Consider the following 17,765-nt stretch of genomic DNA (forward strand, 5'->3'; position numbering starts at 1 on the left):
GTAGTGTATTTTATAGTGGTTATAAAAACTTTGACGATACTTAAAAATTGTAATTAAAATTACACTTATATTTTTTTGTTTTACTATTTGATAATATTTTAAAATTTAAAAAGTATAAAAAATAAAAAGTGATCAAATTAAAAAATACTATCAAATAGCATAGCTAAAATATATATATAACCTTTAATTTTAACTATACTTTTAAATGTTATCAAAATTTCATAATCACCTCAAAATTTCATCTAATAATATATATGTAAGTTTTTCATCTCAAGAACTTGATTTCTTAGAGCATAACTTGCAAATAGAACAATTGTATTTAATTTATTTACAGCAGTACAAACACTCATTAAAATTAAAGTAGCCCATAATGATTTATTATTAGAGCTCAATGACTCATCAATAATATCTCATATATAGCATGTGAGATAATCAGAATAAATATATATATGATGATGAAACAGAAAGCTAAGCATGCATGATTAGTATTATTATTATTATTATTAGATTTTGGAGTTTGTACGAAATGCAGTTGTATCAAAGACTTTGAGGAAAAATCTTGTTGTTGGGATAGAGAGGTGGGTCTCCAAAATGGTGCCAATGGTGGCAATAAGCTTCCTCTTCACTTCTGAATTGATGCCACCCATTGATACTATCTCAGCATATGCAGCTGCTTTCTTGTTTCCCTCAAATGATATTGGCACTGACGACTTCAAAATTACCATCACAAACTGCAATAATGTTAACTTTTTCAATTAATATACTACTTACTTGGGTTCATGATGAGATTTGTGTGTGTGTGTGTGCATGTTTACACGTGGATATGGATTTATTTTATTGTTTCTATTGGATAAGGCAAAATGTAAATATTTTACTCTATAATATTTTTTAGACGAATTTTATGGTATTTTTTATTTTAGTGTCTAAATTACTTAAATTATTTTTTAAAATAAAAAATTAGACACCATTTGTAAAACACCAAAGCAATTACTTCTTTTTTATCTTGATTAGATTTCATTTAGAATATAAATTTTAGAAAAAATTTTAAATATATTACAGACTTAAATGTTCTAGTGATTTTAATAATTAATATCAATTATATATATTATAATTGAAATTAATTATTAAAATAAACTATTAAATACCTGATTTTATGGTGCATTTAAAATGTTTCCTAAATGTTATGTCGACGAGTTAAAAATATATATATAAAAAGGTCTTTTCTTTTAATCTCTATGTCATCAATTCAACAAAATTATATGTTTACTAAAAGTTGAAGGGACATATGAATAACTAAATATATTACTAAAAGTTGAAGGAACAAAATTATATGTCAATTTTACATACATAATATTCTAAACACCCAAAAATAATGAGCCACAAATATTACTATGATCAAATAACACTACCATATATAAAAGAAAAAAGATTCAGAAAAAAAAAAAAAAAACACTAATTACAAGTGGTGTTGGGGTAGTGGTACTACACAAAGGATGGTGGAAGATAGCTAGCTATTCAAGATGAGACTATTCCTATTCCAACTACTTGAAGTGCAATTTGCAGTGCATGTAGTGTAACAGTATTTTCCACTATCCACCCCTTTTTCACATGTGAGCTATAAGGAATAGGTTTCAGAATGTTCCATTGCATTATTATATATTAACACACAAATTATTACCCGGAGCAAAATTCATTGAACCTTTAATATGATTATCAAATATAATATTTTAGTATTATAATATTTTGTCCTCTCTTCAAGAGATAAGCCATGACTGTTTTACTTTTATACGAAGAAAGAACTCAACATCGTCGCTCCGTACATTAATAATCAATATGATGATGACGACTTAGCTTGAAGTGCATATCTTTATAATTAAGGAAGAGTATAAGGTATCGACATATTATCTATCAACTTATTGTTAATAAAATTAATTATTATATTTTAAATACATTTATAAAAAAATACATCTAAAAAATATATTTATAAAGACATTTTTGTTAAACGTAACTATAAAAAAAATATTTTTGTTAAACATATCCATAAAAACGCTTTTATTAAATACAGTTATAAATAAGAATTGGCAGAAATTGATAAAAATGCTATTAGCAGGATTGATTAATTAATGAAAAAGTATAGGATATCAATATATTAGCTGTCAACTTATTACCAACAATAATTAATTATTATATTTTAAACACATGTATAAAGAGAATATGTCTATAAAGACATTTTTATTAGATATAGCCATAAAAAAATATTTTTATTAGATACATCCACAAAGACATTTCAATTAAATACTCTTATAAATCAGAATTGACAGAAATGCTGTTGATAACGTAACGAGATTGTTAATTAATTAGCCCTAGTGGTATTTTCTTAATTAATTACTATTTATTGGGACCTGATTTGCATACAAAGGGCAAATTAAACTTTTCTAATCTGCGACTGCGAGGATGGTGCAAAGAATTTTATCTATTATTTGGATCGAGAAAAATGTGATAATGATAATTTGACATATATTTGTAAAAAAATAATTAATAAAAAATATAAACATGTGAATAAGGATTAATGAGGCTTTTATGGTGATTGGTGAATATAAAAGTGTATGAAATATCTTTTATAAAAAGTAATATTTCACTATTTGGGGTGAAAAAGTCTAATATAACTTATAAGTCGATCTAAATTAGTTATTTAAAAAATATATTAAGATATAATTTTCACCCTTACCAGATTAAAATTTTTACAATATTTTTGTGATCTCCTGCTATATATGGCTATTGACTAAATTCTTATTTTTACAACAAATCTAACTCATATTTTTTAAGGAAAAATACAATGAATTATGTCATACATATATTGTACCAATTCTTGTTATTTCTGTTTTTCAACACATGATGATTTCTTTATTTTTATATAAATTTATTTCTTTATAAATAATAACTAAACCAATATAAGGAAAACCATCAACTCCTTAATTGGATCCTCATCAGAAATAATATGTATATCGGTATACGTAATTTTAAACTCTAAACATACACTATCTCGTAAATCTTTATTTTCCTGTCTAAACTTGGGCCTAGTTCTATTTAAGTAATCATATCTTATAATTTTCTTATATAAAGGGCATTGTTGAGTATATACTATATTAATTACCATGGCCTGGTACCTTATCTTTCTGGAAATAGCTAAATGATTGAACCACTAACTTGGCTGCTTCAATTTCAAATTTACAATAACACTCTTAAAGATATATTCATTTATATATTTTTAATTTTTATTATTTTAAATTTTTTTTTAAAAAGTAATTTTATGATATAATTTTAAAATCTATCCAATTTAAAATCGTTAGATCACTTACTTACAAATGTTCATATTTTAGATAATTATTTTTATATGTAAAAAAAAAATATGTTATAAGTCTCACATTTTTTAAGAATAAATTTTTTAAAAATACTATAAATATATAAGACATTTCTTACTCAAACAACTAATTTTTAGAGTTAAATTAGACTTTCGTAATCTTAATTCTACATACCTAAATATATTGGTCTACAACTTTACTAAACTTTATAAGCTAAAAAAAAAGAAAAGAAAAAAAAAAGTAATACGAATCGCTTCTATATTGTTGAGAAGTAGTATCATGCAATGAAGTGAAAAAATAAGAATCCTTAAACCCTAATAAAAAACACTCCATGATCCATGATTGTTTTAATCCACACACAAATTAAATCTCACATCAATCACAATAAGCTTTAGTTGAAAAACACTGAAAAAGAAAGAGAGAAAGAATAAAGGGAAAATAAAGAGCAGAGATGATACCTTTTCAGGTTTGCCGATTATTGTGGAGACAGCAGTGGTTGCTTCAGAAAAGATGGGATTAGTGTCAATTCCATCCAAGTTAAGGTTGGTGGTTATGTAAAGGCAAGGCATCTTCTTCAATTCTATGCTTTTCTAATTTTTCTATTCTATGGTTTTCCAACTTAATTAATTGGATATATATAGATACAAAATATGGAAGCATGTATTTAAAGACAGAGAGAGAGAGATATACAGAGATTGTTTCACTTTTATGACCAACTCACAGTGGAGACACTCCCTTACCTTTATTTTCGTTTCCATTGCAACCGCACCATTATTTATATTTATATTATTTTATTAAAAAAAAATTATTTCAACAACTACAAGTAATTTGACCATTAATAGCAGGAAGTAAATTATCTAAATTGTCCTTTTAAGACTTATTGTTAGTATTTAATAGCTAAAGACAATTCGATAATTCGTCTCTCAATTATTAGTTGTCAAATTGTTTTTAGTTGGTAAAATAATATTTTCCTATTTTATATGTACTTCCACATATAGCTCGTTTTAAATGCTTCCCGGCAACCATGAGGTATTAATCCACCAATATTGGAATGATGGAGGGATAGACAAATTCAAATTCTTTGTTAATAGTTGCCTCAAGTTGAATTCTGAGAACTGAATTTTTTATTTTTTTTAAATTTAGTTTTGAAAGAGGGAGTTGCAATTTATGCAATCGAATTGTAATAATAAAATTTATAGTATTGTATATACACGGGTAGAATTTAAATATGTTATGTGCTACAAAATATCAGTATTAAGTATTTGTATATAAAAATATGTATTATTTAATTTATTTTTAATGTGTATTTTATATACGTAGATGGTGACCAATTTTTTATATACACTTGATATAGATGGATAGATTTACTTTGGCTCAATTTGCTCTTTCAACCAATCTCTCGTACATTATGCAAACTTTAATTTGTACATTCTTCGGAGTTTATTTTTTGGAATAAAATTGACGAGATCTGTAAGGAGTTCATCTGGCATGGAGTGCACAATAATTAGAAAATTCACTTTGTATGCTGGGAGAAGTTTTTATCTGAATGTCAAAAAGAGAGGGAGGTTCTAGCTTTCGATCTTGCTGTGATATGAATACAATGGATTAAGATTTTTTTTTAAAGTAAGAGAGTTAGTAAAATGATCAAATGGAGAATTAAACATTCTTAAATTAAGATAGTTAAACTCATATATAATGAGAGCTACAAAATTAATGATAATAAAATTATTTAATTCATTTTTCACTTTAAAAAATGTAAATCCAAATACAATTATCTTATGAATTTAGCTTGGAATCTTAATTATTAGTCACGATAGAGACAACAGACAAGTTGTGGGTTAAAATATGTTGACATCATAACTCATAATTACAAGTGCAATGAAGAATATTCAGAGAAGACAAGCCTCCTCCGATGCGTGGCAAGATATTTGTCAGGGGTGTCAAGGACATATAACCCAAAACTAGTGAGAAAAGTTAGTTAGATATAGCTGTTAAGTTTCTGTTTTGGGTATGTAATATGTTTAGTGAGTCACAAGTTTAGTTATGCAGAGTCTTGGTTTTCTTGAGTGCCTCATACTTGTTTATAAAGCTTGGTCAGTGTGTAATCGGATGATAATATATTTTTTTTCATTGTTCAGGTCTTAATACATCAAAAGAATAAGTATTGGTCTTATAATTTGGAGTCAAAATTAAAATTGTCTTTTATCTTATTTTTAATTTAAAATTATCCTCAACATTTCATTTGGTATTAAAATCATCTTTTTGACAATTTTATCTTTATCTCACTAATTCTATCTCACTAACTAATCCTAACTTCATCTCCATCACTAACTGTCGCACACACAATTTTATCCTTAATCTCTTTTTATGTAATTTGATGCCGTGATAAAATTTCTTTAAGTGTTTTAGACTTAAGGTGCATCAACTACCTCAAAGGATTGAAAAGAAATGAGCGAAGAAGCGAATTCGGAAATCAATTTAGAAAGGTAGCTGGTGCACGAAATTTTGGTGCACGAAATTGTGATGTCACATTCATAATTTGTCACAACTTCGATACAACTAACCAGCAAGTGCACTGGGTCGTCCAAGTAATACCTTACGTGAGTAAGGGTCGAATCCCACGGAGATTGTTGGCATGAAGCAAGCTATGGTCACCTTGTAAATCTCAGTCAGGCAGATATAAAGTGATAATGGTGTTTTCGAATATTATATAATAAAATAGAGATAGAGATACTTATGTAAATCATTGGTAGGAATTTCAGATAAGTGAATGGAGATGCTTTTCGTTCCTCTGAACCTCTGCTTTCCTGCTATCTTCATCCAATCAGTCTCACTCCTTTCCATGGCTGGCTTTATGCAAGGGCATCACCGTTGTCAGTGGCTACATCCCCTCCTCTCAGTGAAAGATATGCTCACATGCTCTGTCACAGCACGGCCAATCATCTGTCGGTTCTCGATCATGCTGGAATAGGATTCACCCTCCTTTTGCGTCTGTCACTAACGCCCAGCACTCGCGAGTTTGAAGCGCGTCACAGTCATTCAGTCATTGAATCCTACTCGGAATACCACAGACAAGGTTTAGACTTTCCGGATTCTCTCGAATGCCGCCATCATTCTAGCTTACGCCACGAAGATTCTGGTTAGGAGATCTAAGAGATATTCATTCTAGCTTATTTCATGTAGAACGGAAGTGTTTGTCAGTCACGCGTTCATAGGGGAGAAGGATGATGAGCGTCACACATAATCATCACCTTCATCATGTTCTTGAGTGCGAATGGATATCTTAGAAGCGAAATAAGAAGAATTGAATAGAAAACAGTAGTACTTGCATTAATCTTTGAGGAACAGCAGAGCTCCACACCTTAATCTATGGAGTGTAGAAACTCTACCGTATGAAAATACATAAGTGAAGGTCCAGGCATGGCCGTGTGGCCAGCCCCCTAAAACGTGATCAAAGGATCATAAGGTAATCCAAAGATGCCTAATACAATAGTAAGAGGTTCTATTTATAATAAACTAGCTACTAGGGTTTACATGAGTAAGTATTTGATGTATAAATCCACTTCCGGGGCCCACTTGGTGTGTGTTTGGGCTGAGCTTAAGTGTTGCACGTGCAGAGGCCATTTGTGGAGTTGAACGCCAGTTTTTGTGCCAGTTTGGGCATTCAACTCTGGTTTTGGATCCTTTTCTGGCGCTGGACGCCAGATTTGGGTAGAAAGCTGGCGTTGAATGCCAGTTTACGTTGTCTATTCTTGGCCAAAGTATGGACTATTATATATTTCTGGAAAGCCCTGGATGTCTACTTTCCAACACAATTGGAAGGGCGCCATTTCGAGTTCTGTAGCTCCAGAAAATCCACTTTGAGTGCAGGGAGGTCAGAATCCAACAGCATCAGCAGTCCTTTTTCAACCTCTGAATCTGATTTCTGCTCAAGTCCCTCAATTTCAGCCAGAAAATACCTGAAATCACAGAAAAACACACAAACTCATAGTAAAGTCCAGAAATGTGAATTTAACACAAAATCTATTAAAAACATCCCTAAAAGTAACTAGATCCTACTAAAAACATACTAAAAACAATGTCAAAAAGCGTATAAATTATCCGCTCATCACAACACCAAACTTAAATTGTTGCTTGTCCCCAAGCAACTGAAAATCAAAATAGGATAAAAAGAATAGAATATACTATAAATTCCAAACTATCAATGAAACAGAGCTTCAATCATATGAGCGGGACTCATAGCTTTTTGCCTCTTGAATAGTTTTGGCATCTCACTTTATCCATTGAGGTTCAGAATGATTGGCATCTATAGGAACTTCAGATTTCGAATAGTGTTATTGACTCTCTTAGTTCAGTATGATGATTCTTGAACACAGCTTCTTTATGAGTCTTGGCCGTGGCCCTAAGAATTTTGTTTTCCAGTATTACCACCGGATACATAAATGCCACAGACGCATAATTGGGTGAACCTTTTCAGATTATGACTCAGCTTTGCTAAAGTCCCCAATTAGAGGTGTCCAAGGTTCTTAAGCACACTCTTTTTTTTTTGCTTTGGACCTTGACTTTAACCGCTCAGTCTCAAGTTTTCACTTGACACCTACACGCCACAAGCACATGGTTAGGGACAGCTTGGTTTAGCCGCTTAGACCAGGATTTTATTCCTTTAGGCCCTCCTATCCACTGATGCTCAAAGCCTTGGGATCCTTTTTAATTGCCCTTGCCTTTTGGTTTTAAGGGTTATTGGCTTTTTGCTCTTGCCTCTTGGTTTTAAGAGCTTTGGCTTTTTCTGCTTGCTTTTTCTTTTTCTTTCTATTTTTTTTTTTGCCTAATTTTTTTTTTTCTGCAAGCTTTGTTCTTTGCTGCTTTTTCTTGCTTCAAGAATCATTTTTATGATTTTTCAGATTATCAAATAACATGTCTCCTAGTCATCATTCTTTCAAGAGCCAACATATTTAACATTCTTAAACAACAACTTCAAAAGACATATGCACTGTTCAAGCATACATTCAGAAAACAAGAAGCATTGTCACCACATCAATATAATTAAACTAAGTTCAAGGATAAATTCGAAACTCATGTACTTCTTGTTCTTTTGAATTAAAACATTTTTCATTTAAGAGAGGTGATGGATTCATAGGACATTTATAACTTTAAGACAAAGTTACTAACTACTAATGATCATGTAATGAAGACACAAACATAGATAAGCACATAACATAGAAAACGAAAAGCAGAAGAATTAAGAACAAGGAATGAATCCACCTTAGTGATGGTGGCATTTCCTTCTTGAGGAATCAATGATGTCCTTGAGCTCTTCTATGTCTCTTCCTTGCCTTTGTTGCTCCTCCTTCAGTGCTTTTAGATCTTCTCTGATTTCATGAAGGATGATGGAGTGCTCTTGATGTTCCACCCTTAGTTGCTTCCAATAATTGTGTGGAAGAAAATGTATCCCTTGAGGTATCTCAGGGATCTCTTGATTTGCAGTCAAATGTTCTACCACTGAGCTATAGACCCTTGATGGAAGCTTTTGTCTTCCCTTTCCTCTTTCTAGAGGTTTCTCTGGCCTTAGGTGCCATCAATGGTTATGGAAAAAACAAAAAAGCTATGCTTTTACCACACCAAACTTAGAATGTTGCTCGCCCTCGAGCAAAAGAAGAAAGAATAGAAGAATAAGAAGAAGATATGGAGGAGATGGATGGGAGTGTGTATTCGGCCATATGGGTGGGATTGGGTGGGGAAGAGATGTTGAATTTTTGAAGGTAAGTGGGTGTATGGGTGTGAGTGGTAAATGGAAGACAGAAGGGATGAGTGTTTATTGGGAATAGAGGATGATTGAGAAGAGAGAAGAGAGTGAGTGAAGGTAGGTGGGGGTCCTGTGGGGTCCACAGATCTTGGGGTGTCAAGGCATTTACATCCCTGCACCAATTTAGGCATGCAAAATGCCCTTGCACACAACTCTGGGCGTTCAGCGCCAGGTTGGTGCCCATTTTGGGCGTTCAACGCCCCTTTGCTGCCATTTCTGGCGTTGAACGCCAGAACCATGCTTGTTCTGGGCGTTCAGCGCCAGGATGCTCCCATTCTGGGCGTTCAGCGCCAGAACTATGCTCTGTTCTGGCGTTTGAACGCCAAACAGATGCTCCTCCAGGGTGTGATTTTTCTTCTGCTGTTTTTGATTCCGTTTTTGAATTTTTTGTTTATTTTGTGACTCCACATGATCATGAACCTAAGAAAACATGAAAAACAATAAAAATAAGAATTAGATAAACATTGGGTTGCCTCCCAACAAGCGCTTCTTTAATGTCAATAGCTTGATAGTGGGCTCTCATGGAGCCTCACAGATGTGCAGAGCTTTGTTGAGACTCTCCAACACCAAACTTAGAGTTTAGATATGGGAGTTCAACACCAAACTTAGAGTTTGGTTGTGGCCTCCCAACACCAAACTTAGAGTTTGACTGTGGGGGCTCTGGTTGACTCTGCTTGGAGAGAAGCTTTTTCTGCTTCCTCCCCATGGTTGCAGAGGGAGATCCTTGAGTTTTAAACACAAGGGAGTTCTCATTCCATTGAAGGAATATTTCACCTCTGTCAACATCAATCACAGCTCTTGCTGTGGCCAGGAAAGGTCTTCCTAGGATGATGGATTCATCCTCTTCCTTTCCAGTATCCAGGACTATGAAATCAGCAGGGATGTAAAGGCCTTCAACCTTTACTAACACGTCCTCTACTTGTCCATAAGCCTGTTTTCTAGAGCTGTCTGCCATCTCTAATGAGATTTTAGCAGCTTGCACCCCATAGATTCCCAGTTTCTCTATTACAGAGAGGGGTATGAGGTTTATTTCTGAACCAAGGTCACACAGAGCCTTAAAGATCATGGTGCCTATGGTACAGGGTATTATGAACTTTCCAGGATCCTGTCTCTTCTGAGGCAATGTCAGTTGATCCAGATCACTTAGTTCATTGATGAACAAGGGAGGTTCAGCTTCCCAAGTATCAATGCCAAATAGTTTGGCATTCAGCTTCATGATTGCACCAAGAAACTTGGCAGTTTGCTCTTCAGTAACATCCTCATTCTCTTCAGAAGAGGAATACTCATCAGAGCTCATGAAGGGCATAAGGAGGTTCAATGGGATCTCTATGGTCTCTAGATGAGCCCCAGAGTCCTTTGGTTCCTCAGAGGGAAGCTCCTTATTGACCACTGGACGTCCCAAGAGGTCTTCCTCCTTGGGATTCACGTCCTCTCCTCTCCTCATAGGTTCGGCCATGGCGTTTATGTCAATGGCCTTGCACTCTCCTTTTGGATTCTCTTCTGTATTGCTTGGGAGAGTACTAGGAGGGATTTCAGTGATCCTTTTACTCAGCTGGCCCACTTGTGCTTCCAGATTTCTAATGGAAGATCTTGTTTCATTCATGAAACTTACAGTGGCCTTAGATAGATCAGAGACTAAGTTTGCTAAATTAGAAGTGTTTTGTTCAGAGTTCTCTGTCTGTTGCTGAGTTGATGATGGAAAAGGCTTGCTATTGCTAAACCTGTTTCTTCCACCATTATTAAAGCCTTGTTGAGGCTTTTGATCCTTCCATGAGAAATTTGGATGATTTCTCCATGATGAGTTATAGGTGTTTCCATAAGGTTCACCTAAGTAATTCACCTCTGCTATTGCAGGGTTCTCAGGATCATAGGCTTCTTCTTCAGAAGATGCCTCTTGAGTACTGTTGGATGCAGCTTGCATTCCATGCAGACTCTGAGAGATCATATTGACTTGCTGAGTCAATATTTTATTCTGAGCCAATATGGCATTCAGAGTATCAACCTCAAGAACTCCCTTCTTCATAGGCGTCCCATTACTCACAGGATTCCTTTCAGAAGTGTACATGAACTGGTTATTAGCAACCATGTCAATGAGTTCTTGAGCTTCTGCAGGCGTTTTCTTTAGGTGAATGGATCCATCTGCAGAAGTGTCCAATGACATCTTTGATAGCTCAGATAAACCATCATATAATATATCCAGGATGGTCCATTCTGAAAGCATGTCAGAAGGACACTTTTTGGTCAACTGTTTGTATCTTTCCCAAGCTTCATAGAGGGATTCACCTTCTTTCTGTCTGAAGGTTTGAACATCAGCTCTAAGCTTGCTCAGCTTTTGAGGAGGAAAGTACTTGGCTAAGAAAGCCGTGACCAGCTTATCCCAAGAGTTCAGGCTGTCTTTGGGTTGAGAATCCAACCATAATCTAGCTCTGTCTCTTACAGCAAAAGGGAAAAGCATGAGCCTGTAGACTTCAGGATTTACTCCATTAGTCTTAACAGTATCACATATCTGCAAGAATTCAGTTAAGAACTGAAAGGGATCTTCAGATGGAAGTCCATGAAACTTGCAGTTTTGCTGCATCAGAGAAACTAATTGAGGTTTCAGCTCAAAGTTGTTTGCTCCAATGGCAGGAATGGAGATGCTTCTTCCATGTAAATTGGAATTAGGTGCAGTGAAGTCACCAAGCATCTTCCTTATATTATTATTATTTTCGGCTGCCATCTCCTTTTCCTGTTCGAAAATTTCTGAAAGGTTATCTCTGGATTGTTGTATTTTAGCTTCTCTTAATTTTTTTCTTCAGAGTCCTTTCAGGTTCTGGATCTGCTTTAACAAGAATGTTCTTGTCCTTGCTCCTGCTCATATGACAAAGAAGATGGCACAGAAAAAATAGTAATAATAATATGGATCCTTTATACCACAGTATAGGGATCCTTGTGTTAGTAGAAGAAAAGAAGGGAAGAAAATCTGAACTCAGAGAGAGAGGGGGTTCGGATTTTTGGAGAGTTGAAGGAAAGATGTTAGTATATCAATAAACAAATAGAAGAAGATGAGAGGGGGAAGTGAATTTTCGAAAACAATTTTTGAAAAAGAGTTAGTGATTTTTGAAAATAGTTTTTGAAAAAGTTTAGTATTTTTTTCGAAATTTTTTTTTTAAATAAAAAAATAAAAATAATTAGTTAATAAAAAAGAAATTTTTGAAAAAGAGGGAAGATATTTTCGAAAATTAGAGAGAGAGAGTTAGTTAGGTAGTTTTGAAAAAGTTAAGAAACAAACAAAAGGTTAGTTAGTTAGTTGAAACAAATTTGAAAAGATAAGAAGTTGGAAAGTTAGAGAAGATATTTTGAAATCAAATTTTGAAAAAGATAAGATAAGAAGATATTTTTTTGAAAAGATATGATAGAAATTAGTTTTTGAAAAAGATTTGATTTTTAAAATCACAATTAATGACTTGATTCATAAGAAATCACAAGATATGATTCTAGAACTTAAAGTTTGAATCTTTCTTAATAAGCAAGTAACAAACTTCAAATTTTTGAATCAAAACTTTAATTGATTATGTTATTTTCGAAAATTATGATATAAAATAAGAAAAAGGTTTTTGAAAATTATTTTTTTGAAATTTTCGAAAATAATCATGAATTTTGAAAAAGATTTTGAATTTTGAAAAAGATTTTGAAAAAGATAAGATTTTCAAATTGAAAATTTGATTTGACTCATAAGAAACAACTTGATTTTAAAAATTTTTGAAAAAGTCAACTCAAATTTTCGAATTTGATGAGAGTAAAAGGGGAAGATATTTTTTTGATTTTTTTTTTTTGAATTTTTATGAAAACGTGAAAATTATGCAATGCATGAAATTTTTAGATCAAAACATGTGATGCATGCAAGAATGTTATGAATGTCAAGATGAACACCAAGAACACTTTGAATGTCAAGATGAACATCATAGACACAATTTTGAAAAATTTTTAATGCAAAGAAAACATGCAAGACACCAAACTTAGAATTCTTTAATGCTTACGCACTAAGGATTCAAGAATGCATATGATAAACATGAAAAGACACAAAACAAAAAATCATCAAGATCAAACAAGAAGACTTACCAAGAACAACTTGAAGATCATGAAGAACACTATGAATGCATGATATTTTCGAAAAAATGCAAGATGCATATGCAATTGACACCAAACTTATAACATGACTCAAGACTCAAACAAGAAATACAAAAATATTTTTGATTTTTATGATTTTCTAATTTTTTTTGTATTTTTATTTATTTTTTTTTTCGAAAATTATTGTGAAAAATAAAAATAAGGATTTCAAAATTTTTAATATGAATTCCAGGAATCTTGCCATGTTAGTCTTAAAGCTCCAATCAAAGGGTCAGGCATGGCTTAATAGCCAGCCAAGCTTTAATAAAAATATGAGTGTAATTCAGACATGACAAGCCTGACATACCCTATCCAGAAGGATTGGGCATGACTCCACTGAAGTGATTAGCCAATCCCAAAGCAGTTTGGGTATGGCTTTACAGCCAGATAGGCTTCAACATGCTTCATGAAACACTAGAATTCATTCTTAAAAATTTTGAAGCCATAGAATAATTTATTTTTGAAAACATTATTTTTAGTAAATTTTTTTTTTTCAAAAACAAAGAAGAAAATTTTGAAATATTTTTGAAAGATTTTTGAAAATAAAACAAAAAGAAAATTACCTAATCTGAGCAACAGGATGAACCGTCAGTTGTCCAAACTCGAACAATCCCCGGCAACGGCGCCAAAAACTTGGTGCACGAAATTGTGATGTCACATTCATAATTTGTCACAACTTCGATACAACTAACCAGCAAGTGCACTGGGTCGTCCAAGTAATACCTTACGTGAGTAAGGGTCGAATCCCACGGAGATTGTTGGCATGAAGCAAGCTATGGTCACCTTGTAAATCTCAGTCAGGCAGATATAAAGTGATAATGGTGTTTTCGAATATTATATAATAAAATAGGGATAGAGATACTTATGTAAATCATTGGTAGGAATTTCAGATAAGTGAATGGAGATGCTTTTCGTTCCTCTGAACCTCTGCTTTCCTGCTATCTTCATCCAATCAGTCTCACTCCTTTCCATGGCTGGCTTTATGCAAGGGCATCACCGTTGTCAGTGGCTACATCCCCTCCTCTCAGTGAAAGATATGCTCACATGCTCTGTCACAGCACGGCCAATCATCTGTCGGTTCTCGATCATGCTGGAATAGGATTCACCCTCCTTTTGCGTCTGTCACTAACGCCCAGCACTCGCGAGTTTGAAGCGCGTCACAGTCATTCAGTCATTGAATCCTACTCAGAATACCACAGACAAGGTTTAGACTTTCCGGATTCTCTCGAATGACGCCATCATTCTAGCTTACGCCACGAAGACTCTGGTTAGGAGATCTAAGAGATATTCATTCTAGCTTATTTCATGTAGAACGGAAGTGTTTGTCAGGCACGCGTTCATAGGGGAGAAGGATGATGAGCGTCACACATAATCATCACCTTCATCATGTTCTTGGGTGCGAATGGATATCTTAGAAGCGAAATAAGAAGAATTGAATAGAAAACAGTAGTACTTGCATTAATCTTTGAGGAACAGCAGAGCTCCACACTTAATCTATGGAGTGTAGAAACTCTACCGTATGAAAATACATAAGTGAAGGTCCAGGCATGGCCGTGTGGCCAGCCCCCTAAAACGTGATCAAAGGATCATAAGGTAATCCAAAGATGCCTAATACAATAGTAAGAGGTTCTATTTATAATAAACTAGCTACTAGGGTTTACATGAGTAAGTATTTGATGTATAAATCCACTTCCGGGGCCCACTTGGTGTGTGTTTGGGCTGAGCTTAAGTGTTGCACGTGCAGAGGCCATTTGTGGAGTTGAACGTCAGTTTTTGTGCCAGTTTGGGCGTTCAACTCTGGTTTTGGATCCTTTTCTGGCGTTGGACGCCAGATTTGGGTAGAAAGCTGGCGTTGAACGCCAGTTTACGTCGTCTATTCTTGGCCAAAGTATGGACTATTATATATTGCTGGAAAGCCCTGGATGTCTACTTTCCAACGCAATTGGAAGGGCGCCATTTCGAGTTCTGTAGCTCCAGAAAATCCACTTTGAGTGCAGGGAGGTCAGAATCCAACAGCATCAGCAGTCCTTTTTCAACCTCTGAATCTGATTTCTGCTCAAGTCCCTCAATTTCAGCCAGAAAATACCTGAAATCACAGAAAAACACACAAACTCATAGTAAAGTCCAGAAATGTGAATTTAACACAAAATCTATTAAAAACATCCCTAAAAGTAACTAGATCCTACTAAAAACATACTAAAAACAATGTCAAAAAGCGTATAAATTATCCGCTCATCAGTAGCTATTTGGAAACTCGCTCGAACAACATTTTCTTACTTAAGCGAGATTCTTGCCTGAACTCCACTTTCTCGCCTAAGTAAGATTCTCGCACAAGCACTATTACCAAGCTTAAGCGAGATTCTCGCGTGTGCGAGGTCAGTTCACGTGCCTTGATTAATGAAGCACGTGCATTCATGTTTTGGGTCCTCCAAAGACCCCTGGCAGCTATATGAGATGATATTTTGAAGCCAAGATTTAGGGAGGAGGAGATATTACATTCATACTCACTCATTTTTACATTTCTTAGGTTTTTGGTCTCATTTTCTAGTGAGAGAAACTCTAACTTCTCTATAGGTTTTCTAGAGTTTTACTTCATTTTGCTTCTACTTTTGGATTTTGATATTGTTTAATTGTAGTTTTTCTCTTATTTTCTTATTCTTCTACACTACTTTGCTTAGAATTTTTTGTTCGTTTACTTTGTTTTATTTTGGTATTTTATATGAACTATGTGAATTCTTGGTTTCTTATGAATGTATTTGATATTTGATATTTTATTTATGCTTATTTGAGTTGTTAGTGTTAATTCTACTCATAGCGGGAGTACGTACTCCTCATCTAGCGCCCCATGAGTTCGTTCACGCTCTGCTAGGGTTTCATTGTGCCGCCTCCATGGTTACACCTTTCTTTATCTTTTCTTCGGCAAAGTCTTTTCCATCTTCTTCTACTTTCTTCTCTTAATTTCTTTTCCGCTTAGTTTTCTAATTTTCGTTTTCTCTCCCAATTCATTCCTCTTTTAATTCATTCTGTTTTCTAATTCACTCAATCCATATATCTTATTTCTCTCTGAAATCATTAAATACCAATTCTGTTTTTCTCTACACCATGAGCAACAAATCAGAGACTCAGAACCCTCATATAATTGATAGTGATCAAGAGAATGACTTGATCATTTTAGCTTATAAAGAAAGGTATTAAAGGAATTCAAGCCTGTACACGGAGCCTGTCCGGAAAAATTTTCTCAGATCGGATCTTTTCCGTAGGTACCATGGAAGGAGCTCTCTATGCAATATGGAATAAACCAGAAGGATTTATAGTAGTCAAAAAATCTAGGAACCAGTTTCAATTTTTCTTTGAGAATGACTCTAATATGACTCGAATTGAAAAGGGTTAACCATGGTTATTCAAGAGTTTTGTTATTCATGTTCGCAGATGGAAGCAGTCAATAAATATGAAGAATAATCACATCTCTTCTTTTCCTGTATGGGCACAATTTTGGGGATTGCCTGAACAATACAAAACACTTGAGGTTGGCCGAAAATTGGGTGGGAGACTTGGTCAAATTAAAGAGGTTGCTCTATTTGAAGTTAGAGGCAAAGATACACGCATAGTGAATGCTAAAGTGGAACTAAACGGTGATAAAAGAGTGAGGAATACACTGAAATTGCTTGATCCTAATCAAAAAATGTTAGAAATGGGAGTACGCTATGAACATATAGGTGTGTTCTGTACTTATTGTACAAAATTGGAACATGAATCTAAGAACTGCCAATGTTTTATTGATGATTCTACCCAAAACAATATCAAGGAAGATAGAGTTGGTGAATGGCTTAAGGCAGATCAAGTCGGTAGGCGTTTAACTGAAAAGAGAGCTTCCTTCAATCCTCACCAACCTCGGGATGGTTCTATTCCAACTCAACCGAAGAAAAAATCTCCACCTGCTTGGCTTTTTGATAGTTTCTCAAAAATGAGTGTGCAAGATGATCAGAAAAAATAGAATAATGAAAAAATTGCTGCCAATTCAGGTTCTAGAGCAGAAAATGAGAGTGAATCAGAAAACACAGGTACAACTACTGATACTAATTCTTCTTCTAATGCTTTATTGGAGATATCCTATCCCATGAATAATATCAAACACAATAATAATGTCATATCCAAGCTTAAAAAGGAGAACAAAAAGCCAAACCTGAAACAACTTGTCAGAAAGTCTGTGATAGGTTTCAAACGGAGGAGTGGAGGTAATGGTACTGAAGATATTTCAAAGAAAATTTGTCTCAATGATATTGTCTCTGATGCTATGACGGTGTAGGGTGCCAGCCTTCAAGTGGCACCCAAAGAAATATAAAACTGCTCTCGTGGAATTGTCGGGGTTTGGGGAGACCCCTGACAATCCACAATCTTAAAGGAATTTGCAAATCCTACTCCCCCGAGGTTGGTTTTATCTGTGAAACAAA

The 17,765-nt window shown here is 34.1% G+C and overlaps 1 protein-coding gene and 1 non-coding gene across 2 annotated transcripts; one reads left to right on the plus strand and one right to left on the minus strand.

Annotated features, from left to right (window-relative positions):
• Positions 1 to 282: 282 nt before the first annotated feature.
• Positions 283 to 4,084, minus strand: LOC112743735 (uncharacterized). Its single transcript, XM_025793057.2, has 2 exons — positions 3,821 to 4,084; positions 283 to 731 (listed from the first exon to the last, which is right to left on the minus strand). Exons 1-2 carry the CDS (start codon positions 3,929 to 3,931, stop codon positions 504 to 506), a joined length of 339 nt encoding a protein of 112 aa, XP_025648842.1. The 5' UTR covers positions 3,932 to 4,084; the 3' UTR covers positions 283 to 503.
• Positions 4,085 to 11,380: 7,296 nt separating this feature from the next.
• Positions 11,381 to 11,488, plus strand: LOC112745483 (small nucleolar RNA R71). Its single transcript, XR_003173410.1, has one exon. It is a non-coding gene; the product is annotated as a small nucleolar RNA R71 (small nucleolar RNA).
• Positions 11,489 to 17,765: the final 6,277 nt, after the last annotated feature.

The sequence above is a fragment of the Arachis hypogaea genome, chromosome 14 (genome assembly GCF_003086295.3).
Source record: "Arachis hypogaea cultivar Tifrunner chromosome 14, arahy.Tifrunner.gnm2.J5K5, whole genome shotgun sequence".
Lineage (NCBI taxonomy): Eukaryota > Viridiplantae > Streptophyta > Magnoliopsida > Fabales > Fabaceae > Arachis > Arachis hypogaea.

Excerpts from the sequence above, each read along its gene's own strand:
- LOC112743735 (XM_025793057.2), bottom strand. The coding sequence starts at position 3,931 with ATGCCTTGCCTTTACATAACCACCAACCTTAACTTGGATGGAATTGAC. Across the intron at positions 732-3,820 it reads TAATCGGCAAACCTGAAAAG|TTTGTGATGGTAATTTTGAA; the intron begins GTATCATCTCTG and ends ACATTATTGCAG.